The sequence below is a fragment of the Trichosurus vulpecula genome, chromosome 3, assembly GCF_011100635.1.
Source record: "Trichosurus vulpecula isolate mTriVul1 chromosome 3, mTriVul1.pri, whole genome shotgun sequence".
In the NCBI taxonomy this organism is placed as follows: domain Eukaryota; kingdom Metazoa; phylum Chordata; class Mammalia; order Diprotodontia; family Phalangeridae; genus Trichosurus; species Trichosurus vulpecula.
The window spans coordinates 424,379,364-424,406,615 of NC_050575.1; the positions used below are offsets into that span (position 1 = coordinate 424,379,364).

The 27,252-nt window shown below is 39.5% G+C and overlaps 1 protein-coding gene across 2 annotated transcripts; it reads left to right on the forward strand.

The window, feature by feature from the left end:
• The first annotated feature begins 9,742 nt into the window (after positions 1 to 9,742).
• On the forward strand, positions 9,743 to 26,306 carry LRRTM4 (leucine rich repeat transmembrane neuronal 4). Of its 2 annotated transcripts, XM_036751767.1 has the most exons (3): positions 9,743 to 10,425; positions 12,343 to 13,938; positions 26,273 to 26,306. In XM_036751767.1, the coding sequence occupies exons 1-2, from the start codon at positions 10,422 to 10,424 to the stop codon at positions 13,893 to 13,895; spliced, it is 1,557 nt and encodes a 518-aa protein (XP_036607662.1). In that variant the 5' UTR covers positions 9,743 to 10,421; the 3' UTR covers positions 13,896 to 13,938; positions 26,273 to 26,306. The 2 variants fall into 2 exon arrangements, with proteins under 2 accessions (XP_036607662.1, XP_036607661.1); XM_036751766.1 differs by lacking the exon at positions 26,273 to 26,306 and having other exon boundaries at positions 12,343 to 18,254.
• The last annotated feature ends 946 nt before the right edge of the window (positions 26,307 to 27,252 follow it).

Below are 27,252 nucleotides of genomic sequence, written 5' to 3' on the forward strand. Positions count from 1 at the left end.
GCTGAGCTGGGGAGCTTCATAGTTTGACAGCAAAGCAAAGAGAAAAGTGACCTGAGGAAGATAAGGACAACAAAGCTTGTGATCAGGAAAAGGCTAAGAACTCAACTTGTGACTAACAGTCTCTAGGCCTTGAATCCAAAATCCAGTAAGTCACTGGGGCCATGAATAGATTGGCAACCAGGTAATTTCCAAATACGACTTTGCTATCAGTTGAGAGAGGATGCATGCATGCATACACACATGCACATATACATGCATGCACATGTATATATTGCCCACATGTATTAAAAATAGAATTTTTTTGTACCATGAAAACTGAGTCCTAGGATAAGACAAAATTGGAAGTGAGCAAGGAGTAGTCTTTGGTTGCCCAGCCTCCCCTTGCCCCTTAAAAGTGGTCCCTGTGTCTATCCTCCAGGATCCAGTGATCCTATTTTCTGTGGTCCCTGCTATTTTGCACATGTGGCATAATGGGAAGAATGCTAGAATTTTAGTTCAGGGAGACATGAGTTCAAATTCCTTCTCAGACATTTTATAACTGTGTGATTCTTGTCAAGTCGCTTAACTGTTCTAAGCATCGGCTTTTCTGTCTCTGTAAAATAAGGGGAGTAGATGCGACTGCGACTAGATCATCTTCTAGCTCGATATCTATGATCCTATAATCCTAAGAAAAAGATTTAACTCTAGAACCAGAGAAGCAATATTGAATCCTAACTTCCTGAAATGCTTCCTATGTGACCTTGCAAAATGGTCTCTTCTCTGAGCCTCAAGTATGTTATCAGTTCTATTCAATTAGATGCAAAAAGCATCAATTAAGTGTTGACTATTTTTCAGGCACTGTGGGAGGTGCTAAGGTTACGAGAAAAAAAATTAAATGGACTCCATCCTCAAGGACCTTATATTTATTTACCTTGAGGACCACCACACATGCAGAGATGTGTTGTAGTTGTTTTTCAGTTGTATCTGGCTCTCCATAACCCCACCTCCCAAAATTTGGGGTTTTCTTGGCAGAGATACAGGAGTGGTTTGCCATTTCCATCCCTAACTCAGTTTACAGATGAAGAAACTGAGTCAAACAGAGTTAAGTGACTTGCCCAGGGTCATATAGCTAGTAAGTGTCTGAAGTCCAATTTAAACACAGGAAGATGAGCTTTCCTGACTCCAGGACTGGCATTCTATCCACTGTGCCATCTAGCTCCCCATAGATGCAGAGATAAGTGGGTACAATAAAAATGCAAGGCCCTTGCAGGTAGGAAGACACCACTTGAAACCTTGCCTGAGGCCCTTAATATATGTGACCCAGATCAAGTCACTTACCCATTTTAAGCCTGTTTTCTCATTTGTAAAACTAGCGACTTTGGCTTCATTCCCATAAGGATTTTTTCAGATTTAAATTTGTGGTACTTTGAAAAACATTGGAATCCAAAGTTAGACAAACAAGGTTTTAAATCACTTAGATCCCCCAACTGCTATCTTTGTGACCTTAGCAGGGTTTGGAAAACTGCATGTATAAGAGATGGTCCTTGAGCTAAGCCTTGAAGAAAAGTAGGGATTCTGAGAGGAGAGGATGGACATCATTTCAGGTTTTGGGCATGACTTAGAAAAGGCACTAAAGGAAATGTGTGCAGAAGAGTAAATAAGCTTATTCTGCTAGAATGAAGAGAAATTTAAAATGCTCAAGAAGCATAGATCACAATTTTCTTAGTCCAACCCCACCCCCCATATTTTACATGGGCAGAAACTGGGTCCCAGAATGGTTAACTGACTTGCTTAAAGTAACTTAAGGTATTTGGCACCAGAGGCCAGATTTGACCTGAAGACCTTTGACTCCAAAGCTAATGTTTGTTTTTTTTTTTTTAAGAAGTAGCTTAAGAAACACATTACAAACCAAACAAAGGGGTTTGTATTTCATTCAGGAGACAGGAGGAAGTCAATGGATTCCAATGAGCATCCACTGAGATTTAGGAAGATTATTCTTTTTTTTTTTTTTGTGTAGGGCAATCGGGGTTAAGTGACTTGCCCAAGGTCACACAGCTAGTAAGTGTCAAGTGTCTGAGGCTGGATTTGTACTCAGGTCCTCCTGACTCCAGGGCTTGTGCTCTACTCACTTCGCCACCTAGCTGCCCTAAGGAGGATTATTCTAATAGCTGCGTGGAAGTTGGGAAGGGATGAGATTGGAAAGGAGAATAGTTAGGAGTCATTGAAATTGTCCATGAAAGAGACAGCCCAGCCTGGCATCATTGTACCATGAAAAAGATTGCTAGATTTGAAAAAAAAGAAGAGGACCTGGATTTGGATCCTGTCTCTAGCACAGTGCCTTGGCACATAATAGGTGTTCAATAAATGTTTACTGACAGTGTGAGCTACTTAGGTGATTCTGAGTAAATCACTTAACATTTCTTGGCACAAAAGTCTTCATCTTTGGATGGACTAAGTTATTTCCATCCCTCTATATATATGATCCTCCAACCCAAAAGCAGGTAATTGGAGCCTGGTTGAAGAGGAGACAATTGAAATTAGATATGTTTTAGTTATAAGAATAAAACCACTATGCTCCTGATTTGAGGCTAGTGATGGGAAAAGGGCACAGTAAAGGAGGTACCCTTAATAGAAGTTGGAAAATTAGGAGGGTTCATGCTTAAGTGGGAAATGCAGAGGCCACCCAAATCTGAAGGCATCTTAAAACATTAAAAACATAAAACTACACCGAGACTGTGGGAGCATCCCATGAATTCTCTTTGGGGCATAGTAACTGGGTACTAGATTCTAGCTGATTCTAACCAGGCTTGTGAGACTGATTTGTTAAATGTATAAGGTGAGCATTTGTACCTCAGAAATTCCCTGTAAATTTTTGCTCATTGTTAGGACTTAAGAAAGTGCTAATTATTCAGATTAAACATTAAAGTGTGAGGATATTTTTTTTCTTCTAGAAAGCGTGGTTGTTAAACATTTACCAGCATGCCCCTAAGCACAGTCAACAAAGAGTAACTGTCAAAACAACCAGCCTCTGCTCACCATTGTGTACCTGGAGTCTTTCACATCTTTCTACAAAGAAAAGTATCAGACTTTGCTTTTGAAGACTTCATTCACCTAAGATACTATTGACTATTAACCTGAAAGTTTGGTTAAAAGAGGCAAACAGGCTATGTGATTATATGTGTGTGTGTGTGTGTGTGTGTGTGTGTGTGTGTGTGTGTGTGTGTATATGTATATATTCATATAGTTTTATTCCCTTAAAGTTAGCAGATACATGTACCAAAATGTAAGTTCTGACTCTCTGATAAAAAGAATGAGAAGGCTTAAATACATTTTAGAACAATCCCAACTCCAGATGTCTGTGTCACTCATATTTATGATCTCCATATATGTTTTACCATATTATGAGAAAGAAATTTTCCTAATTCCATAGGTTGCAAAAACAACAAAATAAGAGAGTTGACAAAGTGTTGATCAAAAATACAGCCCAAGGCATTTGTGTTTTCTTTACTATTAACATACTGTAACATAGTATATGTCCATAAAATATTAAGATAAGAAAAGTCCCATTGTTTAAGATAGTGTCTTGTCAAGATGTCTTGTCCTTGGTAGTCACTAACAGAAGAATACTCTGGTCAGCTTCACCTGGCCTTGTAGTGTTGACACAGGAAGGGGCATTTTCAGTTCACCCAGAGAAGATGTGGCTATTATGCCAAAGTGTTGCAAAGCATTATGGTAGATTAAGCTCAGAGTGGGCCACGATGCCTCTCCTGATTGGTCAATCCAGGTTTTAGGCCTTTTTTGGGACTTGGGGGTTCAAAACAGTTTGGGGAGAGGTCTACAGTTTAGAGCATGGGTGGGGAACCTGCAGCCCCGAGGCCACATGTGGCCCTCTAGGTCCTTGGGTGCAGCCTATTGACTGAGTCCAAGTTGTACAAAACAAATTCTTTTATTAAGGGGATTTGTTCTCTGAAGTTTGGATTCAGTCACAGGGCCAAACTTGACGGCCTAGAGGGCCACGTGTGGCCTCCGGGCTGAAGTTTCCTCACCCCTTCTTTATTGTCCTATCTGCTTGCCTCTCTCCTCTGTCTCTTAATCAAAAGAGATAAAAGTTTTCATGATAGAATCTTAGGCCTTACACTCCAGGTGAGGAGTGTGTGTGTGTGTGTGTGTGTGTGTGTGTGTGTGTGTGTTTTGGGGGAGACATAAGGACATTCCCCTTGCCTCAGATTGCAAAGAATCTAAGCAGCATCTAAATTTAAGGTCAACTTGCATGTTAATTGTTATTCTTAACAAAATGCCTTGTTGGTTATTAATATTTACATAGGCAATCCATAACCAAGTACTTTTTTTTTCAAACGTTTTATTTGCAATAATCTACACAAAGAGCAGATGCTTATCTAAATCTCATTTAAACTTCTTGCATTTGTAAAATTAGGTTAGAAATCTTAGCCAGCAATCTCTCATTCGCAGCATCTCGCTGGTTCATGCTTCTGGGTTGTAAGAAAGCTGTGGTTTGACAGATGAATTTGAAATGAATAAATGAAGGGAGCCAAAAAAAGTTGGGGGGGGAATTATTTGAAGTTTTCTGAAGTTCAGTCTAAGTTCAGCTGCAAAGTGTGCCCTAGCTTCTTACCTTCTCTGAAATAGTTCATCACTTTCTCCATCCTTCCAGGGAACTTCCCAGGCTACCGGTGTATAAATGCCCAGGAATCACAATGGTGTGCTCAAATCTTCAGCAAGGCTGAAATTCATCAGCCCAGAACCAATTTATATACTCAATTTGGAAGAGGTTAGGGAAAGAGCCTGGAAATATTTCCAGCTGTGATTAAGTTATTGGGTCACCTGGCATTCCGTTCTGTCGATGCCTTACCCGCTTTCTGACACAGTAGGCATTTAATAAATGTTTGTGTAATTGGCTTGAGTTGGATCGAAGCGGAATGAACTAAATCAATGTGGGAAATAGGGTGTTGGAGCTGGAGTCAAGAAGACGTGGGTTCCATTTCCACCTACGTCATCCGAAAGTGAGTCATGTGACCATTCCGAGCCTCAGCTTCTTCTTTGGTAAAACACTTAGATATTCAAAGGGATTAAAATGTCAAGTCAGCAAGCATTTATTATGTGCCTATTATGTGTCAGGCCCTGGAGTAAACCTTCAATTACATTATACACATACACACACACATGCACACACACACACACACAAAGGGCCAATGATCTCATTGATTTGAGAGGTTCTTACAAGGATTCAGATCACTATCCATTAATTGACATACTGGAAACCTTTTTCCTTTCATCATCATCATCATCATCATTATCTGGCATTTATATAATGCTTTAGGTTTGCAAAGCTCCTTACAAATAACTCACTCTATCCTCACAACAAGCCTGGGAGGCATAAAAGGCCTCCTAGTATTATTTCCTTTTACACATGAGGAAACTGAGGCAAACAGAGGCTATACGGCCGGCCCAACTTCATATAGCTAGTCAGTGTCTGAGGTTAGATTTGAATTCAGGTCTTCCTGATTCTAGGCCAGTGCCCAATCCAATGTACCACCTAGCTGCCACCCTCTTTTTGTCCAGAGAAAGTACCAATGGAGTTCTGGCACTGTCTGTCCAGTATACTTCTCTCTTACCATGTGACCAGCCCCTCCTCTCTTTCCTTCAGACAATTCCTTGAGGACATCCTTTCCTCCTGTACTTCAGAATTTCTTTTCCATTTTAGATTGCAGCTTGTTGCCACCTACCACATACCTTTTTCTTTGTCTTCAGAGAAAAAAGAACCCCAAGGCTTCCCTGAAAGGACTGTTAGGAACCACCAATGACTTGTTATATAAACTGCATTGCAAACTTTACACTTGAATTCCGCCGCTAATCAGTAATATCCCTACATTTATTGCTCCCATAAGGGCATAAGGGTCAATACAGCTCTATATGCAAGATGATTCGTCTACAGCCTCTGTGAACATCCCTGATGATGACCATGATGACTTTTAGCACTTCTTTGGGGAATATTTTTTTCTTTTATAAAATAAATGATCTTTTCATCACAGTTTAAAAAAATGTTCCTCAAAATAGTTAGAGGTGACTACAGTCTTTTCATTTTTTCTTTTTCTCTTGTATGTATAGATCTGCAATTTCATCTATGTAGAAGATTTTAATTGTGGAAATCCCTTTTATGTGCACATACATATATATGCACATATATAATATTGCATGTATACACACATATAAATATACACACACATAAATATACACACACAAACACATATAAAATGTTTATATAAGTATACATATATAAATATACATACATATACACACATACAGACATCTATAAAATGTATATATAAATATACATACATATAAATAAATATACACATATATACATATATGTACATATACACACACAGAGCTCAGCTCAGCAGGAACTGATAGTTCAGACACTGAGAAACAAAGTGACTTGCCATTTTCCGTATTCATTCCATTAAGCAGTCAGTCAAGCAATAAACACTTATTAAGCACCTACTGTGTGCCAGACACTGTGTTAGACACAGGAAATGCAAAGATAGGAATGATGCTGTCCTTGTGCTGAAGGAACTATTGGTTTCTTAGCGGGAAAAGATGTGTACCAATCAACAAGTGTTAAACACTCAAATTATACTCACAGCAATTCTGGAGGGAGATCACCAGTGGCTGTGGGATAAAGATGTGTCTCAATTCACAATCACTTATCAAGCAGTGGCACAGTGAATAGAGCAATGAGCATGTTTTCAGGAAGACAAGTTCGAACCCAGCCTCTGACACTTATTAGTTGTGGGACCCTGGGCAAGTCACTTAAGCTCTCTGCATCTCAGTTTCCTCAATTATAAAATGAGGATAATAGGCTCAAATGAGATAATGTTTGTAAAGTGTTTAGCATATAGACATAATAAGTGCTTAGTAAATGATTATTCTATTCCTTTTTATTAAGTACCTACCACTTTCCTGTACTTCAGCCTCTACCCCTGATCTACTGCTCTAAGTTCTGGCCCTGGTATCCTGGGCTTACATTGGTGAGCATTCACCACATTTAGCTCAGAAAAGGAACTGCCTTATTCATCATCTTCATGTGACACTACGATGAACGTACCCTTCCCCACCCTCCCAATCTGTTCTAGCTATGGTAGTCAAATCACCACTGCCAAAACACTGCCCTGCTACTATGACCCTACATGGACCAGCTTTCCTCATTAGAAGGCAGCCTCTTTGAGTGCATGGACCATCTTGCTCACTGGGATTTGTATGTCTAAAGGTGATCAGAAGCCCTGAAACATAGCAGCATTTCTCCTCAGAGTTTTAGGAGACCCTGAGAATCTGGAGGATCATTTCAAATTCCATTATCCTCCACCTTTATGCTTCCCCTAAGAGTCATCTAGTGTTATCTATTACTCAGACAGACTTAAAAAAGCTTTTCAAAATGAGACTTTACTATGGTAGTATAATTGTTACAAGCATCCCTCCCCATAAAGAATTTTACCAGCACATAAAGGATCCAGGGGAAAGTGGGTTCAATCTTAAAAATCAGATATGGTAAAAGTAGGTAAATCATAATTCCTGAATTCTCTTTGCTGGAACCCTCAAGATATTTTTTATAAGTTGGCTTTTTTTTTTAATTTATGGAATAAAGCAAGTATTTCCATAACATACTACAACAAAAGTTGACTTGCTCTAGAACGAAGATTCTGAGATTCTTAATCTCTCTCTCTCTCTCTCTCTCTCTCTCTCTCTCTCTCTCTCTCTCTCTCTCTCTTCTCTCTCTCTCTCTCTCTCTCTCTCTCTCTCTCTCTCTCTCTCTCTCTCTCTCTCTCTCTCTCTCTTTCCGTGTGTGTCTATGAGAGACAGAGACAGAGACAGAAAGAGACTCCTTTACTAGTCTGGGGAAGCTGATGAATAAAGCCTTTCCCAGAATCATATTTTTAAATAATTGAAGGAAATGCCAAATTTTGATGAATAAAAATAAAGATGTAATTTGCCCCATTGAAGTTCATGAAACTTTTGAAATCTATCATCAGAAGTGTGAGCACTCTATAAGTGTAAGAATACCACTGTGTATTGTCTTGGCTACTTTTCCATATAATATCCAATCTGTCCTAGACTCTTGATACAGCTAGTTCTATCAATTTTGGTGTCCCTGAATGCTGATTAAAAATTTAAAATCTTTAATAAGTTTAACTGGTACTTCACCACCTGGAAGTGGGGGGGGGGCAAAGAGGAGTAGGGCCCTGAAGCAAAGGGGTTCTTCTCTTCACCTAGAAGCAATTTCTCATGGATTTGAGGGAGGCTTCTACTACTAAGATATTAGATGTTACAATTTCTTATTTCCAAAGTTTGTTCAGAGCGCAACCACTTCCATCACACAATATGTGCAGATTTCTTCTCACACCTAGTTGAACATTTTGACTGAAGAGAAGTGAAGGGGAAGGGAGTAGGAATTAGCATTTACTTAGTATCTGCTATGTGCCAGGTCCCTCTGATTGGTTGACTCACTTGATATGTACTCTCACTGAACAATGATATTTAACATTGGTTCAGTTATTTAAAGTCAGACCAGGTAATTGTCTAATATGACTCTTCTCTCCTCCCATCTCATAATTTCTTCTTGTGGTTGTTGTTCAGTTGTATCTGACTCTTGTGACCCCATTTGAGGTTTTCTTGGCAAAGATTCTAGGATGTTTTGCCATTTCCTTCCGAAGTTCATTTTACAGATGAGGAAACTGACTTGCCCAGGGTCACAAAGATACTAAGTGTCTGAGGCCAAGTTTGAACCCAGGTCTTCCTGATTCCTGGTGCTCTATCCACTGTGCCATCTAGCTGCCCCTAGATGCAAATACACATAGCATACACATATATTTATATTCATAATAACTACAAGATAACTTTGGGAGGAAGGATAGCTAGAGGGGGGAGGATCAGGAAAGGTTTCATGTAGCAGATACCTTGAGTGGCTTTTTGAAGGAAATAAGGAATTCCAAGTGGAGGCAGTAACGAAGGTGTGCCTCATAGTCGGGGGAGATGACTTGGGCAAAAGTATGGAAATGGGAAATGAAATATCACATACTATAATACCAAATATCCAAGTTTGGCTGGATTGTAGAGTTCAGGAATCTGAGTATTCAATAAACTTGCAAAGGTAAGATGTGGACCTCCATTTTTCTGATTCTGAGGCTTGCCCTTTTTGGGTCTTCCCCTCTTGCTTAATACCATGTTTGCAATGGACTTTACAATCTTGTTTTTTAACTAACAGTTGTAGGTACCTGCTTTGTATAATTCTCAGCCCAGTTTGCTCAGCCCTATTTCAAGTTGCTTCTTTTAAAAATAAAAACAAACCAAAGAGAAAGAAAAAAAAAAGAGAAAAGCAACCCTATAAGATGCACCATTTCCCCTGTTGCATCAGGATAATAAAACATCTGTAATTCGTGGAGGGAATACACATTCTGGTCATGGCCTCCTTTAAATAAATACTGTTGATTGCTAAATATGGAGGGAACAGGTGTTTTATTTAGTTTTTGCAGTCAGTGCAAGGGAATCTTTTCCATAAGCATTTAATAATGGGGGGGTGGAGGGTTGTGTTTCTGTGCCTTTAATTTTCCTGTCTGAACCAGAGAGGGAAGGCTGCAAAGCCCTGACAGGCTCACTTGTTCATGCCTTTAATGTGCGATCTGTTTTCTCCAGTGGAGGGCACTCAGTGTATCACAAACGAAAGCATTAGCACCAACAAGCTCCGAGCACCATCAGTCTCAGGGAAAGGCTTCGGAATTAGACAAGAGCTGCCTCTCAGCCTAGCTACAAAGAGCTCTAGACCTGCCCTGCTCAATGGAGAAACAGAGCTTGCCTCCCTTCTGAAATCCAGGAGCTGGGCTGGTCTCCCCTCCAGCCCCGGGAGGGAGGCCTACTTGCTCCCAGAAGTGAGGGGGGGCCCCAGAGGATGCCTGGCTGGAGCTGGGCATGGCCAAAGGCAGCGCCATAAGGAATGCCAGGTACTGGGGGGAAGCTCTTCAGAGAAGTTGTTTGCTTTCCCTGCGATGTGCTAGGGCCCCTCCACAGGGATTGTCAATTTCAGCCTGGGGCCCTCTGGTCAATTACACTATGGCCCTTAGAGCCTAGAGCCTCTTCCCTCCTCCCCTCCCTCCCCCACCTGCTTCCTCCCTCCCCCCTTCCCCAACCCCCATTTCTTCTTTTTTTTTTCTTTTCTTTCTTTTATTTTTTTCTCCCTTGTCCTCTCTGGGGAACTTTGTGTGGGTTCCTGGCACATATGCCCGATCATGATGGTTGTGAGTGACAGCTGTACCCATGGCATGAAGGCTGTGGTGGATTAAAGACCAGGGAGCCAGCAAGAAGAGACCTGAGGGAGGAAGGAAGGAAGGAAAGGAAGAAAGAGAGGGGGAGCTGCTTTTGGATGACAAAGGATGGGTAAGTGAACTTTTGTTATTTCCTTCTCATCAAAGCTCTAGCTCTGGGGGGACAGACTCAGCCATGGCATTAAGGCTGACAGAAGGGTAGGGGGGTGATGGGGGGTGGCAGCTAGCAGTAGGACATTACTTGGCCAGGTGACTCACTGGAGTTGTTACAATATTTTTAGATCATTCTCCTCCACCCTCTCCCCCCCCCCCTAGCCTCCCCCCCCCCCCACCAGTATACAATGGTTTTGTAAATTTACAGAAAGGAGTTGACCAGACTCTAAAAAGGGGATGCCTCCTCAGATGATCTCTAGCTGCTCCTGCATAGCCAGATTGGGATCTGTGGGTTACACAAACACAGGGCTGCCTCCTGATTCCATGATAATATTACCCATGCTTTGAGTCCTCTTGGCTGTCAGGAGGCTAGTTAACACTTTCTAGTTTGCGTGTGTTTGTGTGTCTGTTTGTTACTTTAGAGGTGATTTCACCAGCATTGTTCCTGTATTTCAAGCCAGAGCCCTAACCCAGCTTCCAAATTTCAAGCAGTCATTTGCCAGCCTTATTTTTTCAAGTGTGACTGCCTTACCCCCCGCTTCTCTCTAGCACCCCCACCCCTTCTCCTGTCTGGAATAACTGGAACGTATTTCAGTGAGACTGGGGCTGGCGAGGAGAGAGCACAGCGCAAGATCAGGGTCTAAATTAAAAGGAAAAAAAAGCCCTTCCACTGGAAGACAGGATTTTTAGATGAAGGATCTGTGCTGATTGCCTCTTGTTTTAAAATTGGGAACATGCGAAAGAGAAAACTGCAGTCAATCGAAGTCTTTATTTTTCCTCCCTCCCCCCCCCCTCCCCGTCGGAGAAATAATAAAACCATTATTGATAGAGGAGAGAAGAGCTTTAAAATCCAAACGACAGGGAAATGAAACCTGATTGCTAGAAGCAGTCAACTTTGCGGGAACCCAGCAGTCCTGACATTACTGGGGGTTGGGGGGGGCGAGGAGGACGCGGAGTTGAAGGAGAGAAAGTATTCTGATCTCTGTCCCCTTAATCAGTCCCTGAATATGAAAGAGGGACTGACTGTATTCAGTAACATAACTCTTCTACCCACGGACCATTTCTTGCCGGGTAGGAAACGTTTCATGAGGCTCTGGCGAGGGAAACTTTGCAGTATCCGTTGCTTGCCATGCATGGATCATGGGCAAGGGACCCACAAAACGCAGCTATCTTCTTGTCTGTTTATTACGTATGCATTTATTAAGAGGCTAGAATTGCCGCTCTGTGTTATTAGTCTTCATGCCACGCTCCATTGGCTGTCGGGATCAGTCCCCATGCCATCTCCCAGACCTCGCATCCTAGCTTCCTATTAGGAGAGGGGCACACATTTTACGGCAGGGGAAACTTTACAAGCTATGAACTCCTCTCTCTGCAGTAATGTTAAACAATCACATTTTCCCCCAGTCAGGAAGGATTTATAAGTGGTGGGTTTATTAAGTAAGGATCCCTCCCCCCCCAAATCACCAGAAGCCACACTTCACTTCCTTCCATGGCTGGCATTCAATACAGTGACTTGACAAATATGTTACTTGTTAGAACTGTGGTGTCAGGTGATAAGAAAATCCCTGCAACGTATCATGCTGATGAACATGCGAACCGCTGGAACCCAAGAAGGCTGTGCTTAGCTCCAGAGACCCATAAATCATTCCCAAAGTAATTGAGCATCAAGAAAGAGACACTTCCTTAAGAGCTCCTATGCAGTGATAAGGAAAATCATGCCTTAGGAAAAAAAAAAGAAAAAAAAAAGCAGTAAGCTTCCTTTACACCTCCCCACCTGCCAAAGCCCTCCGAAACCCCTCCTCCCCCACGGAAAGCTGCTAGCGAGAGATTTACCTAGCCTCAAATGCCCACTTGTTTTCTTCTTTCCCTGTTGTAGGTTTCCATTTAATTAAGCAGCTGAGAGGCATGAGCGTGGTACTAGTGCTGTTGCCCACAGTCCTGCTTGTGATGCTCACGGGTGCTCAGAGACCTTGCCCCAGGAACTGCAGATGCGATGGGAAAATTGTGTACTGTGAGTCTCACGCCTTCGCAGACATCCCCAGGAACATTTCTGGTGGGTCCCAGGGCTTATCGCTGCGGTTCAACAGCATCCAGAAACTGAAAGCCAATCAGTTTGCGGGTCTGAATCAGCTCGTGTGGCTCTATCTGGACCATAACTACATCAGCTCTGTGGACGAGGATGCCTTTCAGGGGATCCGCAGGCTGAAGGAATTGATTCTGAGCTCCAATAAAATCACCCACCTGCACAACAAGACATTCCACCCGGTTCCTAACCTCCGGAACCTGGACCTCTCCTACAACAAACTACAAACATTGCAGTCAGAGCAATTCAAGGGCCTCCGGAAGCTGATCATCTTGCACCTGAGGTCCAACTCTCTGAAGACAGTGCCCATCCGGGTTTTCCAAGACTGCCGGAACCTGGACTTTCTGGACCTGGGCTACAACCGCCTCCGGAGCCTTTCCCGGAATGCTTTTGCTGGCCTCTTGAAGTTGAAGGAGCTCCATCTGGAGCACAACCAGTTTTCTAAGATCAACTTTGCCCACTTTCCCCGACTCTTCAACCTTCGTTCTATCTATTTGCAGTGGAATCGGATCCGTTCGATCAACCAAGGCTTGACGTGGACTTGGAGCTCCCTTCACAACTTGGATTTATCAGGGAATGATATCCAAGGGATCGAGCCAGGCACTTTTAAATGCCTGCCCAACTTGCAGAAGTTGAATCTGGATTCCAACAAGCTCACCAACATCTCTCAGGAGACTGTCAATGCCTGGATCTCTTTAATATCCATTACCTTGTCAGGGAACATGTGGGAATGTAGTCGGAGCATTTGCCCCCTTTTTTCTTGGCTTAAAAATTTCAAAGGGAATAAAGAGAGCACCATGATATGTGCGGGCCCTAAGCAAATCCAGGGGGAGAAGGTCAGCGATGCCGTGGAAACATACAATATATGTGCTGAAATCCAGGTGGTTGTGACAGAGAAGTCTCATCAGGCCCCACAAACTCCCCAGAAGCCTCTGATTGTTCTCAAACCCACTGTCTCCAAACTGGAAACCACCCAACCGACTCCAATCACACCGAGCCCTTCCCCGGGTTTTCCGATGCCTGGCACAGAGCCAGAGTATGAGCACGTGTCGTTCCACAAGATCATTGCTGGCAGTGTGGCCCTCTTTCTCTCTGTGGCTATGATCCTCTTGGTTATCTACGTGTCTTGGAAGCGTTATCCGGCCAGCATGAAGCAGCTCCAGCAGCATTCTCTCATGAAGAGACGCCGGAAAAAGGCCAGAGAGTCTGAAAGACAAATGAACTCCCCATTACAGGAGTATTACGTGGACTACAAGCCAACAAACTCTGAGACCATGGATGTATCAGTTAATGGATCAGGGCCTTGCACATACACCATCTCTGGCTCCAGGGAATGTGAGGTATGAACCATGATCCTCCTAAAAGCATTTCAGCTGCTGGGAAGGAGAGGTAAATGTTTGAAGCTCTTGAGGTGTCTCTAATCACTAGAAAGATTAATGAGCCTTTTGCTTTGGGGTTTTGCTCAGTGTGAAAGGTTATTTAATTAAATTACAACCACCAGGAAAGTGACTGGTTATTTTTAAAGGAGTTGAGACTTGAAGGAAGTACATTCGAGGCTGAGATTAAGTTGGAAATAAACCTCCGTGTTACAGCATCTACTTCTTAAAGTTTGTACATAGGGGTTGGACTTTTAAGAACTGTTTTTGTTTCTTTTTTCTTTCTCTTTTTTGAGTATGGATTTGATGTCTGGTTCTTGGTTTTCTGGTTTGTTTATTTTATTTTTTTTAGCAATATGAATGAAGGAGCGTCCATGTTAATAAAAAAAAAATACCAAAATTGCTGGATTTGAAGAGGATATAAACCAAAGAGAAATTGACCAAGGGTTGATTTTGCTGTAAATGTTTCAGTTTCTAACTCAAGCAGGTAATAGCCATGTCTAACACACAGGGATACCTGCCACTTTTTACTTTTCATCTCAAACTTTATGCCAACCTAGGGAATGTCAGGAGTCTGCTCTGCTATAATGCAAGGAGGTTTTATTATTGTTATTATTTCAATGTGGGATTTTCCCTGTCATCAGAAGGGCCTGTGAAACTTTTTTTTCTGGTTTGTTTTTAAAGGCATATGATGTTTGATTATTGGCTAGTTGTCCGGAATCAGAGGATTTGTGTTAACTATAACTACATGTCAAGGGATAGCTTCTACTGGGCTGTGATATTATAGGTGGTTTAGCCATACACAATTCAAGGCATGAGGTGAACTGTCTGTCATTGCTGGTGTTATCCCAGAAGGAAATGATGTGTATTGTTAATCTCTTTGACTAAAACTGACCACAAATACCGTTACAGTGAAAGGCAGGGGATTGAGTTTTTGACTATTTTCTCTTTCTATACATTTAGCTTCACCTAATGTCTCAAAGCAATATTTTAAGGGATTGCCTTTTAGAATTTGTGTTTAAAGTTTGGGGGAAGAAATGTCATGGGTGATGAACACGTAGTTTGAATCCTAAATTTAGGCCTTATAAATTGTGGGTACATAATAAAGACCAGGAAAAACCTAAAGCTCCCTTAGTCCCTGCCCCTAGCTCATAATTAGGGATAAATTCCTAATATTCTAAGGCAAAGTTAACCTTAAAACATGAATCATTAGGGTGACGCTATCATCCCACTACTCTGGTACAAGGAGGGGCTCAGGATTGGCCGGGGGGCTATCTGATATTCTATTTACAGTTACTTGCCTTTGGAAAAAAGATTTTCCAAAACAGTTTAGAGCCCTGTAACTCACAACACCCCCCCGCCATCCTGCCCACTGCTTCCATATCAGTCAAACAATATAGTAAATTTCATCTAGCCTTAAACTGTCTCTTCTCCAACCACACCACAGTACTCAAGATGGCTAGTAGCTAAAACACTTTGGGACAAACCACTGAAGCTCAAATAACCTACAGATTAGGACCGTGAGGACTATTGAAAAGCATTGCAAATGGTGAACTTTTCAAATTTTCTTTTTACATCTGATGCAGCTTGAGGATAAATAGGTAACAAGACACCCGGGTTATAAATTGCTGTGTGAATACTGGGTGGTAGTAGAGGGTTTTGTAGGAAGATCTACAAGACTTGATGGATTTTGAACCCTCATTAGTATTTTAGAATGCTAACATTGATGAAGAACCTCTTCCCTATTGGTGCCTTATATTTTATACCCATTTAAATATTGAGCAAGATGGAATGGAAAGAAAGACCATCCTCTTCACTAAGTTAATTGGTATCCTTACTTTACCTAAGGACTGATGCTTTTTTCTTTCCTTTGGAGAAGTACTAAATAGGAAGGAAATTCACAAAGGCATTTGAAAGCTGATAGGGACATTATAGAGATCACCAAGTCCAATCCCACCCATCATTTTACAATTGAGGCAACCACATCGTGGGGAGAGAAATTGTTTTAGCCAAAGCAAAACATCTGATTAGCAACACACCCAAGACTAGATAACATTTCACAAGATATCCTTTCCAGTATTATCTTTCCTATTGTTTTCATGCTATTTCTTTCTCCTTCCAATGTCAAAATGTTTGAAGAAATATTTATCAAGGAAATACACATGTAGGTTTGCTTTTAATAGGAGGGGTCTCAAAGAAATCTATATGAGATGATAAATCATTTTTCCTCTCAAAAATACATCCATAGGGCAGTATATATGAGAGGAAATATTAGATATTGACATGAGGAAAACCTGCTTAGCTAGAGAGACCAGTTATGTATCAGTATTTTTTTAATGTCTATATCATTTTTTTTTGCTAGAATAATTCCTGAAAGAGAAAAACCAAAACAAAACCAATCATGTCCATTAGCTAAAGTTAGGCAGTCAAGTTTTCTCATGTTCCTCATGTTCCATACACACACTGGGATTTTCTCAGTTGTTAAGTTCTGTCAGAAACTCAAAGAGTTATTAATGCCTTTGATTGTGCAGGACAAGTAATAGTATCCAGAATCTACCACAAAGACACCATAGGCCAAGATAATATTATCTTTGATGCCATAGTTAAAATTATTCACTTTTAAAAATGATTATAAACCATATAGTACTTACAAGTCAAATTGGAGAAGGAAAAATTATAGACATATACATATATACCATACACACATCTGTGTATGTATTTACCTATATGAATATATATGCATGTATATATACATATACATGCATACATATATACATACACATATATTTCTACTTCTCCAATTCAATTTGTAAGTGTCATAAGGTACTTGTATATGTATATATGTATTTATACATACATGCATATGTATGTATATATGCATAATATTTGGCAACCATGAATTCTATTAAGTAGAAAGCAGACATGAAATAAATCATTATTAATAATGAATATTCTGATGGAAGGAATGAAAGCACCTTAAAAATAATAAACTCACAAGTCACAATGTTTGCAGTCATTGCTGTTCCACTGGGATTAGCCTAGCAGGGTCCCTCACTGCTTATTCACTGAGTGTGACTAGAGAGAGAAGACGTAGTGGTTAAACAACTCTTCCCTAACTTTACAGTGTTGATTGAAAGAAAAAAAAATCAAATCTTTAAATTTTCTTGCTTTTTCTCATGACATTTTATTGATCTTTCTCTAAATGGAACCACTTCTCTCACCTCCTGAAGGACTTTTCTTCCATCCTTAAATACTTTAATTAATTTATTTATTTCTCAATGAAGGGGTCATACAGAATAAACCAGTGGCTGCTTTTGTCTCTGAGTGTTTCATTTTTAATTTTATCATTGAAGCTTAATGACTAAAAGAATAATGACCTTAACCAAGAAACTGGGGAAAGGAGACATGGTGGAGTACAGTGGAAAGAAAAATTCGTCATCAGTCAGAGAATCGGAGTTCAAATTCTACTGCATTTGTGGTGTGTTACCCATATGAGCTTGAGCAAAACTGCTAAGCTTCTCAGGGCCTCAGTTTTTGCATCTGAAAAATAAAGAGGGTTGGACTAGATGACTCCTAAGGACCCTTCTAGCTCTAAGTCTGTGTTCCTGTGATTTTAACCTTTGATTTTAAATTAAAAAAATACCACTTTAAATTTTAGGAAAAGAGAATACTAATCCTTGAAATAAGCACCTTATTGTAATCTCTTAAGGGTTAAGCTGCGATGGTTTTAAAAGTTAGGAGTGATTCTATTTTTTTGTTTTTTGTTTTGTTTTTATAGGGATGTATTAGCTGTAGCTTGGGTTCATTTGCATTTCCTTGGGATTTTAATTGTTAGCTTTTCTCTATTTTTATTGGTTCCATGAAGATTTCAGACATCATGTGACTATGCAATCCTTCTCCCTTTTCTATTCTCTGACTAGGTGCAAACTGTCCACTTTCCTACTTCCCTTGACTATTTTATAGGCACTTTAGACACTGACTTTTTCCAAGTTTTCTGAACGGCAGTACTCCAGTGGCCTGGAAAGGTAATATACTTATGCAAACATATGATAGCGGTAGGCTCAGACCCATCACTCTTCCAGATCCTTCATCTCATAAACAGTTATCCCCACACACAAATGTAGAAATTGTAATAAAGAAAGAAAATATTGTGACAGTCCTTATATATTGTATGATATGGATGGTTTGCAATATTCTTAAAATTACTTCACCACATTGTATTTCTTAAGCCATCAATTTCATTTTGATTAGCAAAAATAAGTGGAAAAAAGAAAGACATGTATAACAAGTCAAATAAAACTGGATGCCTTTCTTAGGCCTAAGCCCGTTAAGCCTGTTTGTCTTCTTGAGGACTAGTTTAGACTATATTGGTTACCGAACATGTCTATGGTTTTCTACTATCGTGACATTTTGCTCCTTTGTTCCCAATACAATTGTGTCTACCTGCATAAACTGATTTCGAGGATTAAAAAAAATAGGGAAAATAATTCCTCTAAATAAATCATTTTTCTGAAAGAATTCATTTAATTCCTAATTGATTTCAAAATCTGGCTATTCTTCTAAATCCCCAGTTGTCTGTCTGGACTCAAATGTTTTTGTTATTAAAAGTTTTTTTTTTTAAATGAACGAACTTAATATTTTCCTTTGTATATGGTTCTTAAATGTCTGTGGGCAATGATGTAATAAATTGACATCTTTAAGCAGTCTGCCAAACTGAAGACAAAAGAGAACCCAAGGCCCTCCAGGCTTTGGCCTATGATGGGCCAAAGATCCTTTTACTCTCAGATACGTCTTTTGTCCAGTATTGGACCCTGTCTTCTCCAGCTTACGTAGTATGCCCCCATATCTTGGGACATGTTGGGGGGAAGCCATAACTGAGTGGGGAGGTTGAGGGCTCACTATCAATCAGCCTTGGAGTACAAAGCATTAATCAGTATTTCTTATCCTACTCGGTAACTTCTTTCTTGAGGTACCAACCGTACTCAGAAATGGGTTATTGTTATCTCCCACAGCCTTCTCAGGAATTTTCTTTTCTAACTCTGCATATAGTATGTTGTTTGGGGACAGTATTTTAAGACAACTTTGTGTATGTAATTTCATAATCTTGCAGGACTTTCGTCCCATGTATCAAGATAATACAGAATTCCCTAAATGACTGAAATTCCCATAAATGGTCATAAAAAAGACAGGGCTTTGACACTAGGGCATGATATATATTAACCCATGCAGTGAATGTCTGGGAAAATGGGATGATCATCTTATCAGTGGAAAAGCATAAAATTAATGGAAAAATTCAACATTTTTTCCAGTTTGATTTAAGTTAAAACAGCTTTAGATATAACAGTTGCAACAATTTAGGGGTATTCTCAATGTTTATGAACACAGATTAATAGTAAAAGGGAAATTGCCATGATACTTTTCTCCTGTAAATCCTAGTTCCTAAGTTAGGAAGTTAGGAAGTTACAAATTGTCCTGTGGGAAAGAAAGTCTTATGTGCTTAGCAAATTCTCTCTCAGAAACTGCTAGGGAAGGATCAAGGCCATGAGCAGCGTTCAATAACAGATTTAAGTAGGCTGTGTTTTCCCTACTGAGGAACGTAAAGATTAAAGTAAATTTGGCCATTAGAATGTTGCCCATTGGAATACATCCTTATGTGAGGTCAAACCAGATATGTTAGCAAGCAATAGGAGGACTGAGGACCGGGTGAATCCAGAGCTCATTTATGATATTTGAAGGTTAAAGGAAAGGGAAGTATATCAAAAACTTGAAATAGTCAATGCCAAACCACCCATCTATCTTCTGAAAAGCATCTGTTAAGGCTTACTTTGCGCCAGCTGAGCTGCTAGGCTCCAAGGATAAGAACTTGACTTCTATTAGAAGATTGCTAATATTTAGATAGATAGATGGAGGGATAGATGTAGAGGTAGAGAGAGGTTATCTATCTATCTATCTATCTATCTATCTATCTATCTATCTATCTGTCTGTCTGCCTGCCTCTGGTAAGTTCTGCCTCTGGAAATTAAACATCAGCGATATTGGATATACTTATTACGGGAACTGGAATTCTGTGAATTCATTCCAAGTTGGAGATGAGGCAATCTTATATGTTTAAGAAAGTATTTCAATATTTTGTTAGATCTGTGACTTCACTAATGTGGGCAAATATACATATATGCATATATATACACATAAATATATGTATTTATCTATACACATGCATATATACAGATGGATAATATTATTTTAATTTTATTAATAGACATATACATTACATCAGAGAGCATCATAGCATAATGTAAGGGGCGGATGGGCAGATGAAGAGTCAGGAATTCCTGGATTACAGGCCAGTCACTGATGCATGATGTGTCCCTGGCTAAGTTACATAATTGGTCAATGCCTCAAGCAACCTTCTAAAACAAAAATATTCAGAAGTTTCTTGTCTACAGGGATGGAAGAAGATATTTATGTCAGAATTCCCTTTACCTATGAATTTACAGATCTGTTCCCCTCAGCCCCCAATAAGAAAGCAATGTGAATCTTTAAAAGGTAATGTATTTAGAGGCACTGTTCAGTAAAGGATAGAGTTCTGAACTTAGATTCAGGAAGACCTAGGTTCAAATTTTGCATCTCCTACTAAGTATATGACCCTAGACAAGCCAGATTCTTCATCACTAAAAACATTGGAGTAGGAGGTTGACTGACTTCTTGGAAATGGCAAGCCACTTCTGTATCTTTGCCAAGAAAACACTATGGACAGCATTGATGTGCTATGGTCCATGGGGTCACGAAGAGTCAGAAGTGACTAAATGCCTGTACACCACAGTTTCCTTCCAGCCTGAAATCTATGATGATATGATAGTAGATACAATAATAAATAGTTATAGTCACATTTAGCCAAATTTACATTTTCCAAACAATTCTATGCAAATGGACATTTTTTTAATGTCACTGATCATTTCTTCTGTTTTCTTTTTATGTAGCCATCCTGAATCATTCTGGATTTTCCTGTTTTTCTTCAACACTGTACAAATTCATTGGGATTCTCTATGCTTGCCTTCCAAGTCAGTGTGGTATAATGTAAAAAATGCTGACTCTGGAAGCAGATGAAATGTGTTCAAATCTTGTCTCTGACACTATATGCATGCCATCGGGCAGGTCACTTAACTGCCTTAGGTCTTAGTTTTCAATCTGTAAAGATAGAGGTCTTAAACTAGATGATATTGGAGGTCCTATCTATCTCTTGTGTGGAACTGATAAATACATACTTATTCACATGTAATTTGCCTGGAATCGTTATCTCCCAGTACTTTGCTCTCTTACTGAACAGTCATAGATAGACCTACAGCCACTGATAGTTAAGTCCAACAAAAATCCTCGTCATTTGTTCCTTAATTACATTAATCCCTTGATGAAAAGATCCTGAGTGTTTTTTCTCCTGCAGTGACACCTCTCCCATGCCTGTTCTAGAACCATGAAAAATGAAAATAAAATAAATGCAACCATGAAGAAGTTGGCATGGAATTAAAACTCATGGACCACACCTAGGGGCACCTAGAAGCATTTCAACCACTGGTCACCCCAAAGCTACACTTGACTAGCACAGTCAACAATGGGCTATGTTTTTTTTAATGTGCTTGATTATTTCAATACAGAGACATTCAGTTGTAATGGAGATCAGTTCTCATAGTTACTATCTATGGCAGGGCACATTTTCACTGTACTACTTCATCTTTGGTGTCTGAATAAGCAAAATGCCCACTTGTATGTAGACAATGATGTATAGAGGTGCCAGAATGGATATGTTCATGGTAAATATACAGCCATGCCTTATCAAAATTGTGCTTTTATGTTCCAGGCACTAGAGATGCAAAACAAATGAAAAAAAGAAAGAAAGAAACAAGTCCTGCCCTCAAGGAGTATATATTTCATTAGTGGTGATATTTTAGTTCTATCATATTGAGAGAAAGTTGGAAAGGATAAGAATTCTCTGTTGTATGTGGTAGACCATATAGATGATGAAAATCATAATATGTGTGTGGTGTGTATGTATATATGTGTATATATATACATGCACAGAATATATTCACATACAAATATACATATATAATATACACATACATACATGTATGTACGTGTGTGCTCACATATATGTGTGTATATATGGAGAGAGAGAGAGCACAAGTGAGCGCTGTGATTTAGACAGCTTGAGCGATGTCCCAGTGTGGGTACTGGCTATGCCATAAATATTGAATCCTAGTGCTTACATAAGGAATTTGAGCCATAGAAGGATTAAGTGTCTTACCCAGGCTCACATAAGCAGTGTCAGATATAGGATTCGAACCCAAGTTCTTTGAATACATATTTTTATATCTATACTATATCTGTTGCTGAAGTCTGTGATTACATTAGTATAGGTCTTTGTGTTTGTTTTCTGGTGCTGAATATCACAACTTTCCCATGCCTTTGCAGATGGCATAAATTAGGAATGCTGGCCCTGAAGTCAAGAAGACTTGAATTCAAATCCAGCCTTAGACACTTACTAGCTGTGTGACCCTGGGTGATTCGGTTAACATCTGTTTTCCTCAGCTTCCTCAACTATAAAATGGGGATAATACCAGCACCTACCTCTCAAAGCTGTTGTGAGGATGAAATGATAAAATATTTTTTAAAAGTGCTTAACGTAGTATTTGAGAGCATAGTAGGTGCTATATGAACATTTATTCCCTTCCATTCTTGGGTGTACCGTGATCCCTGTTGTCACTGTGGTAAAGCTTATGGACACCTTCTGAGAATAACGATTTAAAATTTATAAAATAAAATACAAAGGATTAAAAGGAAACCAATTATACTGTAACAGTAATAACCTATATTTTAAAAATTTTACAGACTCAGGTTAAAGTTCCCTAATATAAAATTAAAAAAATATTCCAAATAACATTCTAAGCATGTAGGCATCAATGACTCCCAATATGTATCACACAGATTAGCGAAGTTCCATCCACATGCTTCCATCGTAGAATCCTAGATCTAGAGCTTGAAGAAAATGTAGAGATCGACTTTCCCAACTCCCTTATTTTGCAGATGAAGACAATGGAGCTCAGAGCTTCCCAAGACTCCCTAGTTAGTAAGTATCTCCAAGGCCATCTGCCTCAAAATCCTTTGTTCTTTTCACTACATCATGAAAAGCCCTTCTCTTTGTTTTTCCCCTTTTCAGTTGTTTTTAGATAGAATAATACAAAGCTTAGGTGATCTCTCTTGATGAACTTAAATGTCACTGAATACGGCATGGAAAGTTCATTGTAATTATTATAGACTATATGGTTATCATCTTTGGAAGATAAACTCACCTAGGTGATAGGCTGCCTGATTATTATTCCTCTCCTCCCTTCTCCCTCAAGTCCTGCTTAATATAGCTTAAATAATTTTCCCCGAGCTCCCCGACATATAAATGTTTGTTTTGTTTTAAGTCAGAAAGGTGCAGTTTCTGAACTCATGATCATTTAAAGCCATCCGTGTTCAAATACATCCCCAAAATAGGTGATCAAAATAATGATTTAAAAAAATTTGTCCTGTAACTTTGGGCATGATGGGATTCTCATTACATTTTTCATATGAAGTGCTTTGAAATTGGGATTTGCAATTTTTAGTAATTCCTACGGACATATTTATTTCAGAGAGAAAGAGAAAGGGGGGGGATGTGTTGATTAGGTGTGAGGACAGGGGAAAGAAAAGAATCTTTTAATGTTTTCAGTCAGTCATACTTTTAAGTGAACAGTAGATGTTTACTCTTAAGTTTATAGGATGGAAAAAATAATACAGGAAAGGTCACCATGGAATACTTTGAGGTTGATGGTCAAGTCACAAATTAGGACAATATTACATTGAGGCCATCATTAGATCAGGTGGTAAAACTAGGTCTCTACGGTCTATAACTAAATTGCTTGACTTCTGATATGTCGAATTGGGAAGTATCTTTGACCCTTCTGCGAAACATTTTTTTTTTCACCTATAGAACAGGGATAATAACTGCCCAACAAACTTGCAGCGATGCTGAAATGATTAATGAGCTACTGTTTGGAAACCACTCTGAGCTCTTCCATTGCGAGCTGCCACATAAATATAAAATGATCGTTATCGATAAACACAACTGCGGGTGTGAAAAATGCCCTGCTCACCATGGATGCATCATCATTGTTGTTATCAGCCATAATGATGACAATAGGTGGCAACAGATGACGTCACGAGGGTTTCACTAAGATGGGCCAGAAGCCTCTATTTTTCTATCTATTAACTTCAGTGCTTTTGCCCCTCACATCACAGATGGGAGCTATCTGTTAAAAAGTATCCCAATTTACATCCTCCAAGACATTTCTTATCTGAACCATATGGGCCTTCCATCAGTACGATTTGAATTCTGTCCCTGCTTTCTCGTCTTGCGTTTGCCTTGTCTATGTTCCTGAGAACTGCATAAAGTATTTTGTAAACACTGATGTTATTTCATGAACTCCATAATCTACACCTACATTATATTTAATAGGATTTTCTTTAGGTGGCAATTAACATTTTATGCCCCTCACCCAGAAAGAGGGTTGACAACATTCCCAGTATTGGCCACAAATAGTATCAGAAATCTAGGCAGCAATAGTTGTATTTCCAGAAGCACTTTATGATTTAATTGCAAAAGAGAATGTAGGCATTACATAATATTGTAGGAGGAAAACCCTGATGCCATTTTGAGCCACAGGAGTTTTTACCAAGAGCAATCAAAATAGATTGGCATTTTTTCTAGGAATCACTTTTAGGAGCTTCAAATACTTAGTATTTTCGAATGGGTTTGGTTGTGAAATACATATATGTGCCACATGTGATAACTGTCTGAGGGATGAATAATTGTGATTTTATCCATGTTTCGACTCCTCCCATCTCTTTGGATCTCCATTAAAAATATATAATCTTAGAAAGTCAACTGGAGGCACTGAGAGATTGAATGAGTTGTCTAGATCATATGGCCAGTGATTACCGAAAATGGAAATTGATCCCAGGTCTTTGTGACTCCAAGGCCATCCTTCAGCCATATTGCTTAATTCTAATATATACAAATACATAATTATATATGACTTTGTGTACCTAGTGTGCATACACATGTGTGTGTTTTGTTTAGGAGACCTTATTCTTATTATAGAGAATATAAGCTGGTGATGTTGCATTGGTTCTGTCTCAGCGGTTCTGTCTCAGCTCCAAGTATTCAGATAAGGTAAATTTTAATTAGCACAGGAGACCTGGTATTTCCTGTATTTCCAGATGATTTGATGTTGTGGCACAGAATGAAGTTCCTTGGTTCCTTGGCCCTCATTCCTGATTTATTATTGAGCAGCTCAAAGAATACCCTTATTTCCATGGTCCATAGAACCCCACTGCCTCACCTCAAGGGTGACAGCAAAGTCCCTTGTTAGTATCACATTAGCTCTTTTTTTATTACAAAAAAACTCAGGTTTAATTCATAGGTTGGCTTTGATCATTGGATCAAAGCATAGAATTCTGGGGTGGGGAATCTGTGCCCTCAGGGACACGTGCCCCTCTAGGTCCTCAAGTGAGGCCCATTGACTGAATCCAGACTTTACAGAAAAACTTCCTGAAGTTAGGATTCCATCAAAAGGCCACACTTGAGGATCTAGAGGGCCATGTGTGGACTCAAGGCCACAGGTTCCCCACCCCTGGGAAATCTTCTTTGACTTCTGAGCCCCAGTGGTATGCTGCCCATAAAGCTAAGAATAATGGGGCTGTATTCATATGATATTTTTCTTTGGCATCTCTTCTCCAATAACCACCATTCCTATGTGGCAGAGCTGCTCTTCCAGAATGGCTCCCTCGCCTTTTGTGCTATAATACAACAATACATACTATTCATACTCACTACCATTAAATCCACATTGCACATTTGCAATTAATATCTTTCCTTCTGTATTTTATAAATATAAGTATATGCGTATATATACATATAAATGTCTGCATATATATATACACATATTTAACACACACACGTGTGTGTGTATGCGTCGTGCATATTACGTTATGTGTGCATCTCTCTCCATCCACCATCCAATTTTTTTGGATATGTTTTTGACCTGCTTTGGAATTAGTGCATAACTGTAGGTGGGCTAATTTCTAACACATTTTGTTAACTTTGCAAGATTAGGGTAGAATAAAACCAAGAAGAGTAGCTTGCTGCTTATTTGAGGAGGGAAGAAATGCTAAGCTCTCATTCCTCTACCCCCTACAACCTCTGTCATCATTTATTATTTTTTTCCCCTGAATTCAATCTCCCTCTTCCTTCTCCTTGTCTACAGGTGCAGAAATGGTATTGTTTTCCTCCAGTGCGACTGATATATATCATCTGTGAGTTGAGGCTATAACATCTCAGCAGCCCTTTTATGGAACCAAATATTTTCAATTATACATCTAATACTTAAAAGGAAAGGGAATGCTAAACATCATCCCCTCCCTCGCCCCTGCCCTTTGCATATCTCTAGTATTTCCTCGCTTTGTCTCCAAAATAGACCATTGCTTCTCCCCTCCCTGCTGCGAAGGATAAGGGTGCAAGTGGTATTAGGATATTTAACTATTAATTACCTTTTCAACTTTGATGATGACAGAATTCTGATTAGTAGATTAGTCACTAATCCTTCTGTAAATGGGAATGGGAATTTCAACTGAGAGTGAGACAACTAAGGTGCAATTGCTTGAAAATTCTACTTCATTTCTTCCTTTTCTTCTATTTTAGGGATAAGGACTAGACCTGTCATTTCATTCATTTATATAGAGAACACTCAGATGGAGGAAACTCCCCCTGCCACTACAGGGCAGTGACTTCTCTGAAACCCAGAGTCTCAGAGATTTGCCTAGAGCACCAAGAGTATAAGTGACTTGTCCAGGGTCATTCAGCCAATATGTGTCAGAGCCAGTATTTAGACACATTTCTTGGTTCAACCAAGGAATCTTTATCCAATATACTATGCTGTCACTCCCTCCCTTATTAAAAAATAGGAAAGTGAGAGAAACTTTATAAGTAAATATAATATTTCTCCTCTTTTGTGAGATAAGAATGTTCCATTTGACATTCTTCTTGAGACTTATTCATCTAAGGGGGTTAAAATAAGCTAAATATCCTTTTATTTCCTGAATCATTCCAAAGTTCATGACATTAACAAATTTCATTGTGAAATGATTCTTTAAAAATGTTGACAGATCAATTAATGACATGGTAAGGTGTCATTTTCTCTTGTTATCTCACTTTATCCTTATACTACAATTAAGTGTCTTAAGCCTT